Source organism: Sinocyclocheilus anshuiensis, unplaced genomic scaffold (assembly GCF_001515605.1).
Source record: "Sinocyclocheilus anshuiensis isolate Anshui unplaced genomic scaffold, SAMN03320099.WGS_v1.1 scaffold1155, whole genome shotgun sequence".
Classification (NCBI taxonomy): Eukaryota; Metazoa; Chordata; class Actinopteri; order Cypriniformes; family Cyprinidae; genus Sinocyclocheilus; species Sinocyclocheilus anshuiensis.
Window position 1 is genome coordinate 51,617 of NW_015542398.1, and position 13,759 is coordinate 65,375.

A 13,759-nucleotide genomic window follows, 5' to 3' on the forward strand; every position below is an offset into this window, starting at 1 on the left:
GCTCTTCCTCAGTGATAACTGCAGTGCTCTCACATGCATTCATATACTAACAAGACACCATTAATGACATAATCAACATATTACATAGAGCACAACATGTACTAAACAATAGTACAATGAATATTTAAAAAAAAAAAAAAACCAAAAAAAACAATGATTATTGATTCTAGACCTCGCACAAACATTTTTTCCATTCATGTTCAGATAAGTTCCTGCACATCTATTACATCAATTAAGGCCAATTAGCTGTTAAAGGCCAGTGTTGGGACTTTGGGCACTGAGAGCATATGCTGTACGGGTGCAATTCAAAATCAATCTCAAACTTACAGTATCTGTTCTATTGCAAGGGTTTCGGGGTATTTTTATATAAGGGAAACTGGGGCAAGTTGTCATTCTATATAATTATTATAAAATAAATGTATAAAACTGCACAAATGGAATATCAAAATACGTAAATATATTACACATTATTTTGGCCTATGGAAATTATGCCAGTGTTATTCTATATATATTTCATTCGTTTTTATTTTTGTATTTTCCATTTTTATTTTAGTTAAAGTGTTAGTAATTTTGTTGTGTTTTTGTCATTGTATTAGTTATTGTTTTTTAAATATGTCTATATAGTTTTATTAATTTCAGTTTTAGTTTTAGTTATTTTAGTACATTTACATACAAGTTATAAATGAAAATGAGAAATAACTAAAAAATAGTATTAACAAAAAATAACTAACAATGAGATCAAAAATCTTTGTTAACGTTAGCTAATACAATTTTTTATTTTTAGTTCATGTTAGCTCAGGTGCATTAAATAATGTTAACAGAAACAACTTTTAATTTTATTACTGCTTTAGTAAATGTTGAAATTAACATTAACAAAGAATAAATAGTTATAACTAATGTACCGTTTTTTCTTTTTTTCAGTTATTTATTTCAAGTGACAATTTATGGTTTTAGTTTTAGTTAACTATACATTTATACACAAACAAATCTAATTAAAATTCAAACAGCAACAGACAATTTTTACAACCAACATACAAAATCAATACTAAAGAAAACGTATTATATATGAATATATATATATATATATATATATATATAGTACATCTGTTTGCATGCTCACATGGTGTTCACATGGTTACAGTTTAAAAATAGGTTCAAATGTGTGTACATGTGTGCCTTTGCATATAACACCTGTATTCACAGTCTCCTTCTGTATCCACAAAGTCTCATTCTTGTCCAAACGTGCATGTCTTCACACCTGTGCCCCAGTTATTCATCTAACAAAATTACAGCTGCCTACCAGTAACCCACTGGAGAGATCTCTAGCTCAAACAGATCTGGGACTGATATTTCTTCTACACAAGCATCAGCTTCTCATATAAATGAGATGTTTCCTGATGATCATCTCTGCACTGAAATTAACGACTGTCTGCTCCTGTATTAAACACATGCATGTTTATAAAAGTCTAGGCACAAATTACTAAATATAAGCAACTATTACAAGTGTGTCGAGCAACATGGTGCACTAATATTAATATACTATACAAAGCAATCACCTATTTATAAATAGAAATCTAGGCATTTGGAGACAACATTCCATCACTGTAGTTGTTATAAAAAAAACACTGCTAATGCTGTTTGGTCCACCTGCCAACTAAATGTAATGCTCACTAGTTTCACAAGTAATTAAACAGACTTGCGTGGCTAAAAATATCAACTGCAATGCATCAATGTTTCTCTCACTGTTTCACATTGGTTTAAGTGTCATCCAAAATAAATGTTCATCTACTGCCTTATTACAAAGTGCAGGGAAACATTCCTGTACATTTGTGTCTTCTAGATCCCGTTAGACTGGAATACAACTATGAATGAGAAAAATACACATGTAGTTAGGACTGAAATAACCAGTTTCAATCTGATTGGCAAATTTATGCAACTTCTAAATGTTAATCAAACTTTTCTATATTCTTTGAAATAGAGTTGTAACAGGCATCAGTCATTTTCAACATTTATGTCTCACTACAAGTCATACAGTGTGAACAAGACAGTGTTATTTTAGTATCGTTGAGATACTTAATTAATATTTTGAACTAATTTTTTTTTTTATCATTTCTGTTTTCCGGTTAGTAATTTTTTTTTTAAATATGTCTATATACTTTTTTATTAATTTTATTTTCGTTTTAGTTAAGTACATCAAGTAATAATGAAAACAGCTGAAATAAAATAAGTTTAAGTTTTTTTTATATTTTATATTAATTAAATTGTAAAGATTTGGGGAAATTAAATTATAAATTCCAGTATTACACTTAAAGGGATAGTTCACCCTAAAATGAAAATTCTGTCATCATTTACTCACACTCAAGTTTTTTCCAAACCTGTATGACTTTCTTTCGTCTGTTGAACACAAAAAGATATTTTGAACAAAAAAAAGATACTGTGAAGAATGTGGCTAACCAAACTGTTAATGGGTGCTAGGGCTGCCCCCTAATAGTTGACTAACCTTTAGTTGATGAGAAGAGGCTTGATCGACCAAAATCTTATTAGTTGCAGAAAAAAAAAATCCACAGGAAGTGGTGACAGATCGTTAACGGCTGGATTTTGTGGTAATACAGTATATCCAAACACTCGCCTATCATTCATCAACCTCAAATATGGCTTATCATCTGAAATATGTAAGTAGTACCAACTTTACATGGCCGCTGAATCTAATGTTAACCTAGAAAAATGTGTGCTATTCAAGTGTCTGTGCGGAGTGTGAAAACTGAACAGTAGCACGCTCACAGCATGACAGATGGAGGCGCCGGTGCGGTCACTTGCTCTTATCTGTATGACCAAAATGATGGAGTATTTTAAGAGTAATACATCTTTCGAATCTGTAAAGCCTCTACGTTTATTTGTGTGCACTCACTATAACAACAAAACCAGAGCCGTTGCGTAGGGCCCCCAGAAGTCTAGGATCGGCACTGAACAAAACATTGCGCTTCTGTAAAATAATGAAAGCATACAGGATGCACTTTCTGCCGTCTCGGCCTCTGTAAACTTGAGCGCAAAACTCTGTGTATACTTGCTTTAAAGACATGAAAAATATAGGCCTATCTATAGAGTGAAATGTCTACTTTCAAATGAAACAATTCAAATCTGAAAAAAAAAAAAAAATATTCTCAGATTATTTAATCCATTTGAAACTTGCATGCAGGCGCATCCACTACTGTCAGAGCCGATCCTCCCTATACGCAAAATACGCAAGCTGCTCTCAAAGATGATTTAATTTTAGTTTCGTTTTTGAATTTGGCCAGCGGTTATGAAAACCGCTTATGTAATTTCTTTTAATGCGGTGCGCCGTCACCCTTTCTACGTAAAAATCAGTCAAATCATGTAACTTGAATGTCATACAGTGTCTTACTCGAGACAAAAAAAAAACGAGTTGAAAGCGTAGCGAGCCGCTGAAGAGACACTGTTTCTCAAGCAGACAAAGGCTTTTCATTCATTCATAACCCCAGGCCCCTCCCACCCCACCCCACCGACACAGTTTTGCGTAGGGCCCCCAGAAGTCTAGGATCGGCTCTGACGATAGTGAATAATAAAACCTTAGCAGCCAACCAACCAAGACACCTTATCATCACAGTAGCAACTTTTTCACATACAGGCACCCTTTACATTTTCTTCAAGCAATCATGTTGTGAATTTTATGTAAGTGACAAAGTCTTTAGCAGAGTTATGTGGCTTTGTTATGTTCTGTATATCACATTGAAACATAGTTTCTCAGAGAAGCCAGATTAGATCAGATCATCGCTCACACCCAGTGACACGGTCTGACCGAACTTTATGTGTGCGCTTGAGCGCTTATTAGGCTACAGTATGTAGGCAATTAAAGGCTCATTAGCATGATTTAAATGGTTTATTAATAAATGTGCGATTAGTTGACTAATGAACGACTACTAGTCGACCAGAAAAATCTTTAGTCAAGGGCAGCCCTAATGGGTGCCATTGACTTCCATAGCATGGGAAAAAAATACTATGGATGTAAATGGGGGCCGTCAACTCTTTGGTTACCCACATTCTTTAAAATATCTTTTATGTTCAACAAAAGAAAGAAACAGGTTTGGAACAGCTTGAGGGTGAGTAAATGATGAGAGATTTTTTCATTTTTGGGTGAACTATCCTTTTATCTATAAACAATCCCCCAAACTTATTTTGTACCCTTTTATCAAATAGCCGGGTCCAAACTCACTTAGTTATACTTCAGCTGCAAAGCATGCTGGGTAATCACTACTGCATGTTGCTCGATGATTTCAAATGTTTGTCTTCCACAACACTGTATTCTGCTGTTCATTGTCTCTTAAAAGAATACTTAATGTATAATGTTGGTGCAATAGGTGCAATAGGTGATTGTCTTCAGAAACATTTTTTGTTATGCTGGTTGAAAGTCTCTTCACATCCCGATTAATTTAAATGGTCTAAATGTATTTATATGCATTTATATATTCTGTGGAAGGCGTAGGACCAAGAAATGTTCATCCAATCAAAACGCTCGGTCCGAGCATTTTAATTGGCTTTCCTAGCTGCCTGTCAAATATCAAGCATTAGCATACCTCTGCGCACCGTTCGCGCAGACAGGATACGTCATCAGCGCGTTCACGCATGCTGTGCTGACAGAGTGAGAATGGCAGGCAAACATCAACAACCCGATCTTCCTTCCTGGTATTGCAGTACTGTTACTAACTGTGCTATAAAGTTTTCTCACCGGTGAATGACACATGATGTATTGTAGTAATGTTGTCTCTGGTATTCTGGTCTGTGAGCGTATATGCGTTCAGGGGGCGTGGCTTTGGACGGCGATTGCAGGGAGGGACATTCGCTTTCAGTGCTATCAGGCTAAAGTTAGCATTTTCCGAGATCTCCTACTGCACCTTTAAGCTAAAGAAAACAATGTGTTGGTAGGTTTTTTGTCTTTGTCACGATCAGGCTCCTCAGACTTTTAACTTCATATCTCTTTCGTTCTCTCTCTGTATGATGGAGCTGAGTGACAGAAATCTGCCAGCTCTGATTGTGATCGTCAAATATGCAAACCTCTGATTTCCACAAACACTACAGAAGTCATTGCAGGTTTCAAGGCATTTTGGAACATATGTGAATGAAAGTAATACTAGTGTGGATGAACTGAGGATTACAGGTGTAGGTCCACCCATGATTAACAGGAACTTTAGGTTTCTTTGGATGCAAACAGATGCTTCTAAAAAAAAAAAGAAAAAAAAAAAAAAATGAAAGGACATATACTATATAATAAATCTTGGTTATGTGCTTATTTATACTGGATATGGATATGTATTATTGTTGGATATGTATCCACATACTGTACAGTACATTCAAGTAAAGCATATTGCAAATCTCAATTGCCTGATTTTTTTATTTTTTTGCAAAATGTAACTATATTATCGCTTATAGCTCATTATATAAAGTTGGATACATATGTCCAATTTTATCCGCATACATAGACTCGAGTAGGGCTATAGTATATCTCAAATGCTTGATTGCTTGTATCTTAACAAAATGCAAATTTTTAAGGTGCTAAATGCGACTATAAGGCATGAAGATGTTGAGATATTATAAACATTAACATCATACATTTCTGTAAAGCTGCTTTTAAATAATGTGTATTGTGAAAACGCTATAACAATTTGACTTGACTAAAAAAATGAAAGCGAAATTATTACAATTAATTTAAATAAATCATGAATGGCCCAAATAAACTCTGATTCTGCCATTTCATTAGTGAATTGATTCAAAAACGTTTGTGTGTGTAAATTATATATTATATTATATATATAATTACATTATATATATATATATATATATACATATAACATTCTTATGGAATTTGGTGCATTCAATTCAAACGGGTAGTTTATGTAAAAATGGATTCATGAACGATTTACTCATTCTGTTCATTCTGTTCTTTTTTCTTGAATAAGACCTAATGTTTTCACATCACGGCACACTGAAAAGAACATTAAAAACAAAAAATAACGTGAAAGATCTAAAAAGGTCAGCGTTTTTCTTCTGTACAGTGTGGTCACGGTACGTTTACACAAGGGCTCTCGAGATCACACTAGGAATGTTAAACCATAATACTGCAGACTAATTAAAAAATAACATAATTTTCTCGTCTGTCCTCCCTCAGTCTTTTCTTTCCCTCCCTTTGCATTCCTTCCCTTGACAGAATGAGTCGGGCCTGTCTCCTTATCTCTCCATCACGCTATCCCTCCATCACAACAGGTCTGTGTCACTCGGTGCTCTCACTCTCAATCAATCCATCATTCTCCCTTTCTCTTTCTCTTCTCTGAATCCCTCCATCAGAGAAAGTTGCTGACACTTCCTGCAAACAGGTCTCACCTCCCTCAATCTCTTTCTTTCATCACCTCACTCTCTGTGTTTCTCTCTACACTATCTTCACATGAAAATCTGCTAACAAGTTTCAGATCTGAGAGAATGCACTCTCTGATCTTCACCTACACATCCACAGATATTTGCAGACACACCGGTTGAAATAAGAAGCACAAATTGGCTTTGTTATTATTATCTCTAATGTTCTGTTGAGACTGAATTTGCTGTCTTTTTATTTGGGGCCCCGGGGACCCCAATGATCTCTAATAGCGATTTCAAAGTTAATCTAGTTTCCCTTCAAATGATATGTTCTTCTGATAATAATGTAATAGAAGGTGACATGATGATTTGAAGTTTATCAAAATTGTTCAGTAATGATGAATAATTAAATAGATAGAACAAAAGACAAAACACCAACAGAATAACAAACAACGCTGAAATAATGCTATAAACAGTAGTTAAATAATATAAAAGGCAACATAATACAATCAATTGTCTAACAAAATAAAATAACTTTTAAAGGGGTCCTATTAAGCTTTTTCACTTTTTTAATTTTAGTCAGTGTGTAGTGTGTATGTTCGGGCATAAAAAAGATCTAGAAAGTTACAAATCTCAAAGTCCACTCCAAAGGGAGATATTTCGTTTTTTAAAAATCCCTTTTCAAGAACTACAACGAATGGCTCGTTTGGACTACAGCGTTTGGTTTCCGCGCTTTGTGATATCACAAAGCGGCTCATTAGAATTTCATTACAAATAATTCCTGCCTACAGAAATTAGAATGGTTGGGGGGTGAGGAGGGGCGAGGTTGTGGTTAGAACGCTTGGTTGAGTGAGTGACGAAGAACAAGTGCTGCTGCAGAGTTAGTGCATCAGAGAAAACCAAGAAGAAGAGCTGCTGTGCTGTAGCTTCAAATTTTCGGCATGTCTAGAACAATTCTTACAAGTATAACACGACGTAGCTGAACGCCGCGGACAGACGCCGAACGGCGCCGCCGATGTGCCTACACTCATAGAAAATAAAGTATTTGAATTTTAAAGATGTGGCTCGACGCGCCGCTGCGCTTCTCGACACCCCCAAAACAAAATCAAGACTTTGTAAAAGAGCATAATAGGACCCCTTTAAATAAATAACTATTAACTTACCATAAATACATTTGTATTATTACTACTTTTTAAATAAAGTCCAAAGAAAAGTGTTCACACTGTGAATTCTGGGAATGTCCCTTTCTCCATACTCTATAAAACAATTCGCAATTATTCCTTACTAATAACATATTATAGGCTACTGTATATAATTTCAACAATATTTGTAAAACTAAACTAAATATATTTTTCCATAATGTATAAGGTAATTAATCATGTTTACTTCTAAAAACATGTTTTAAAAATATTTTTCTGTTAGAATGACATGCCTTACATATGTTACATATAACATGTGTAACATGTCTTACATATTTCAATGCATGTATTAAAACATAAGATTATTTTAACCATATAGCTACAGTAATAAGTTACAGTTAACCAATTTAAATCTAAAAAATGTAAATATGAATATATATACACACACACACACACACACACACGTAGCAACACGTTTATTTTATTTTTATTTTTTATTCATCCTTGGCGGCAACGCGGAGCTCACCTTTCATTCATATTCACTTCACTTCACTTCACTTCACTTCACTTCACTTCACTTCACTGTTACACTTTACACTACAGTCACGTTCGTCCGCGGACCTCATCTAGCCGTGGTTTGGTCCCAGTCAAATATCGCCGTCACCGGTGATGCGTACCGCGGATAACGGTTTTTGTACAGCACAGTCACGCGCACGCGAGCAAGACGGGAGGGCACGAGACCCTGAACTACGTTACATAGCGCGAGCTGCGCGGCGGCGGATCGGAGGTACGAATATGATCCTGCAAGCTGCCATTAATAACAGCCATAAAAAAACGAAATATACTGAGTCTATAAAATTGACATTTCTCTCAAAAATGAACAGCATTTAAAATAATTTACACACGCGCATAAGGTCACCAGTGGGTGATACTGTCCAAAACCTACTATTTAAAAACCATGACACGAGATCATACAACAAAGCCTTATTTAACCTATAGCGTTACCATAGTAACTAAGTTAAAACACCTTCAGCTGTGCGCGAGCGTGTGACAGAGAGACAGACGCATTTGAATGGAGTCATTTGGCTGCTTGTGAAGGCGGCTCGTGTCTTACCTCTGTGAACACTGATGGCCAAAGTTAAAATCCAGAGGCAAGTCATGCTGAAGCCCATCGGTGCCTCTGTCACTCAGAAAACACACTATCAATTCATCTTCTTCACGCTGGACTCTGAAACCCCGCGAACCGGTGCTGATAATGTCATTCGCGCGCAGACGGTCTGCGTTCATTCATTCAGCGCGTGTTTCTTTTCTCCTCAGCAGAAGCGGGCGAGATGTGTGTGGATGAGCGCGCTGGAAAATCTCTTTCTTTCAGCAAATCTCAGTTTTTGATTGTTGAGGAGAAAAGCAGCGCTCTGAGATCACCGGAGGACTCGCTCGGTACTGCGCCGACGGATCTCTCTCTCTCTCTCTCTCTCTCTCTCTCTCTCTCTCTCTCTCTCTCTTTGTGTTTCTTCGTCGTCCTTACACGCTGTTCAATGTCACAGCTCGACAGATCACATACACACATAGGATATAAAATGTCATATTTTTCACCTTTTAAAACCTGCCAGCTGTTCAATCAGACGACCATTATTATTCAAATAAGGATCAGTTGGGAATTAACTGTCCCTATACCTATTATACATATATAGGGGAGACTGGGGCTAGTTGTCACAGGGGCAAGTTGTCACAAGGGCTTCTCTAGCATGTTGATTTCAAACACTGGGTTCACAACTGTCATAAATTCAGATTTTTTTTGTTAACTCTCATTTAAAATTAGCCTACAAATGCCATAATATTTTTGAAAAGCAATGGGCTAAACAAGGGAATATAATACACATATCACACTATGGAAGTAGATTTTACTAAAAGGATTTTTAGTAAAAGGCTTTACTGTGCACTCATGACAAATATATTTTTCACAATGGCAGGTTGGGGCAAGTTGTCACATGTGCTTATGTGTTATGGCCACACCTAGCCTGTTTTTTCTGTAGTGCACTTATGTTGTTTCATTCATTTTTTTCATAATTTTTCTGCTATTACATTTTTTCATTTTAAATACTTACTGTATTGGGGAAAATATTTATTTGATCCCCTGCTGATTTTGTAAGTTTGCCCACCTACAAAGAAATGAAGGGTCTGTAATTTTATGGTAGGTTTATTTTAACGGATAGAGACAGAATTATATCAACCAAAAAATCCAGAAAAAACACATTATATAAAGGTTAGAAATTGATTTGCATTTCAGTGAGTGAAATAAGTATTTGATCCCCTACCGACCAGCAAGAATTCTGGCTCCCACAGTTTGGTTATATGCCCACGTGGAACACAGATTAGTCCTGCCACTTTAAGAAGTTACTCCTAATGTCAGCTCGTTAGGTGTATAAGACATCTGTCCACACAATCTGTATCTTCCATTCCAACCTCTGCCACCACCATGGGCAAGACCAGAGAGCTGTCAAAGGATCTGCACAAGGCTTGAATGGGCTACAAGACCATCAGCAAGAAGTTTGGTGAGAAGGAGACAACTGTTGGTGCAATTATTCGGAAATGGAAGAAATACAAAACAACCATCAATCGGCCTCGTTCTGGAGCTCCGTGCAAGATCTCGCCTCCTGGGGTAAGGATGATCATGAAAGGTGAGGGATCGGCCCCGAACTACACGGGAGGAGCTTGTTAATGATCTTAAGGCAGTTGGGACCGTGCACAGTCACCAAGCAAAAAATTGATAACACACTACGAAGACTGGACTGAAATCCTGCAGTGCCCGCAAGGTCCCCCTGCTCAAGAAGGCACATGTACAGGCCCGTTTAAAGTTTGCCAAAGAACATCTAAATGATTCAGAGAAGGCTTGGGAGAAAGTGCTGTGGTCAGATGAGACCAAAATTGAGCTCTTTGGCATCAACTCGACTCGCCGTGTTTGGAGGGAGAGAAATGCTGACTATGACCCCAAGAACACCATCCAAGCACGGAGGTGGAGACATTATGCTTTAGAGCTGTTTTTCTGCTAAGGGTACAGGACGACTTCACCAAACTTACAAAATCAGCAGGGGATCAAATAAATATTTTCCCCACTGTAGGCTGTGGAAAATTTTCTTTTTATTTAAAATAGCTTTAAAATCTCCATTGTCAATAAACAGCAGGTTGGCATTGTGACAACTTGCCCCATATTCCTATAGTAACAGTTAAAAAGGTCAATCGTTTTTTTTTCTTTTTGAATCAAGACTCTTAAATATATGCCAACAAATATATGTGACATATATGAAATATATGAAAAAAAATATTCCACATGTGTATTTTGTATATTTAAAGAGTTTATTTAAATTTATTTAAAAAAAAAAATCAATGCTTGATTATTTATTTTTTTTTAGAAATGTTTATGAATTTATAATGTAACTTTAGTAAGTAATGTAGGGTTAGTTAAGGTAAAAACATGCACATTTTCACTTTTCATGTAAATATTAGTTTTAAATAATATTAAAATGATTCTAAATTATTCTCAGTTTTTATAATAACAATAATAACCGCTGAAATGAGGTTAACCCAAATGTATATTTATTTTGAAGTTAACAAGGGATCTCTTTTTGTAACAAAAAGCAAATACTGTCTAAACAGACCATCAAACAAACGGAAGCCACAATGATGATGATCTCAAGTTCAGTCCCGTTCAGATGACATCATCGGCCATAATACAAATCAACATACACATGAATAGCTCCACATTATATGAATTTTTATTCAAAAGGAAGACTTATCATTCAAAAAAAATGAATCTAACATAACTCCAATAACAAAACGTAATGACACTTTTAGTGTTTCCTGCATCTGTTTTGGTGGGCCAGTGTGAAAATCTTCCACGCGTGCAAATACAGACACACACAATACATGTGTGCTAGTGTCTGTGCTCACTTGAGTGTGTAGACTGTTCAAGGCAACACTAATCACATCAAATCATAAAAAATGGCAGATTATCAACAAAAACAAAGTCATGTAAACTATAATCTAGCTACACTTTCCAGTCTAAGACATTTAGCATCATAAAAAATAAAATGATAAAAAAAGAACACAAAATTACAAACAACAGTATGCACATCTACAGCAGAATAAAAGTAAACATAGTTTAAAATTAAGCACTGAGTTGATTGATAGCTAACTGGAAGTTCTACTGCTTGTACAGGAGAGAGAGAGAGAAAGAGAGAGTGATGTGTGGGAAATTAAATGCATTATCGCCATCTTGTGGCAGTCGATTGAACTGCTTATCTCAGAAACTCGTTGTCTGCGGGCATGAATGAGGTATGTGGAGGGAGTCTAAAGGTAGAGGATTGGTTTTAGTTGTAATTGGTCAGTTGCCACTCAGTTGTGACCTACATATGCATTAAACGAATGACCCTATCATCCCACGTGAACAAAAACATGCCTAAACTCCCATATACATGGCAGATGTGATTTAAGAGTCCCTTTTATTGGGGCCACATGACACTATCATTAAAACATGCATTTCTCTATGTAAATATCATTCTATTTTTTTGACCATTTGCCATGTTTAAGACAAGAAACGTTGGGAAGAGTCCAGGGGAATGGAATAGAAAATTGTCACAAGCCGGATTCAAACATACACCACTTGCATTAACACCACAGCTCAACCCCCAAGTCACCGTTCTAACCATCTCCTCTAAGTAAACAGCTTTTGAAAAGGAATACATGATTCAGATATGACAACTGGCCATTTTCTGTAATCCAATCTGTCACCAGATCAGTACAGATTAGGAAAAAATCAACTGGATACATAGTGAAGCAGAATTCATGCATTTCAACAAATTTACACACAACACATTTAAAAGTAAAGTGTGTAATTTGTGTGCCTCCAAACTGAACCAGACTGCATGCCATTGGTTGAGTTTACGTTATAAGTCAGGAGGTCGGGATGCTCAAACTAACAGAGCAAAGTTTTGATAGCGCCACAGGGAATCAACCTACAAATGGCTTATTTACAGTCTATTCGCATTAAGATTGGATAGGAGGAAGGCGTTTAACATGCTAAAAATGACACACATCACCTTTAACAAGCCAGATTTAATTAAATTAAATGATTAATCAACTGTTTTTTATTAAATAGAATCACCTCAGTTTATTGCATGATGCAACCGATTTACCCCCCCAAACTCCCTCCAAATGTCACCATGGTCTGTGGTTACAATGATGGCATAAGTCTAGAAATAATCTAGCTTTATGACTGTAAGAGGAGAAGAGCAGACAGGAGAGAATTGTGGAAGAGAGTGGGAATATGATCAGTAAGAGAAAGAGAAAGAGAGCTGTAGTTTGTTACCCTGCTTTTTCTGAGTCCCGCCACTGAAGAACAGAGGAGATTCATTCCTGAAGGTGGCGTGAGTGAGCAAATCACTGGGCCTGATACAATGATACATCAGTGCACAATGTAATACATTTAGATTGAGAACCTCATAATAATAATAATAGTAATAATAATAATCTTCCTAGGTTGATGAAATGACACTAGACTGTTGCACCAACAGTAAACACCAGAAATCAAACTTGGAGAACGTAATTCATACAAATATTACTGAAGTTTTCATAACACCATGTTTTTTTTTTTTATAGTCCAGATATTTTTGTTATCAACTCAGCATTTCCACACATGTAAGAAAACCAGGCAGGCTCAGAGAGTATATACAATGGTTGCAGGGGCTGCTGTTTTTGCCTGGTTATTCTGTGTGTGTGTGTGATGTAATGTAACAATGATGTGATGTATATGAGTGTGTGTGTGTCTGTCAGTGATATTGCAGGGTTGAATGGTTTTAATTCATTCAATTTTGTATTCAGTTTAAGACACTTTTTGTTCAGTGTGTGTTTGCATGCGTGCCTGTTACGAGTCTGTGTCTTTCAATGGTTTTGGGAGCAGACCGTGTGTCTTGAAAGTTCATGCATGCACATATCACTGTGCAACATGTGCCAGAGTACATCTGGACCGTTTGAAAGGAATCATGGGAGGCGAGGGAAGTGTGGTCACTGTCATATTGCCTGTTGTTATTGTTTACGTCTCGTCATGTGTGTTTGCTCATGTGTCATTATGGTAATGAAGAAATAGTGTGTGTGTGTGTGTGTGTGTGTAAATGAGCCCACGCGCCAACTCTCACATCCCTGTCCTGTGTGTCGAAGTGTATTTGAGGTCCTTCAGTTCCAACAGGTCAACACTTGTTTTG

At 36.4% G+C, this 13,759-nt stretch overlaps 1 protein-coding gene across 1 annotated transcript in view; it reads right to left on the reverse strand.

The window, feature by feature from the left end:
* LOC107692879 (kin of IRRE-like protein 1) overlaps positions 1 to 8,931 on the reverse strand; it is a 36,533-nt gene extending 27,602 nt beyond the window's left edge. The window contains exon 1 of the mRNA XM_016492085.1: positions 8,617 to 8,931. Within this exon, the coding sequence (XP_016347571.1) occupies positions 8,617 to 8,674 (58 nt within the window). The 5' untranslated portion in view covers positions 8,675 to 8,931. The remainder of the gene's footprint in view (positions 1 to 8,616) is intronic.
* Between the last annotated feature and the right edge of the window lie 4,828 nt (positions 8,932 to 13,759).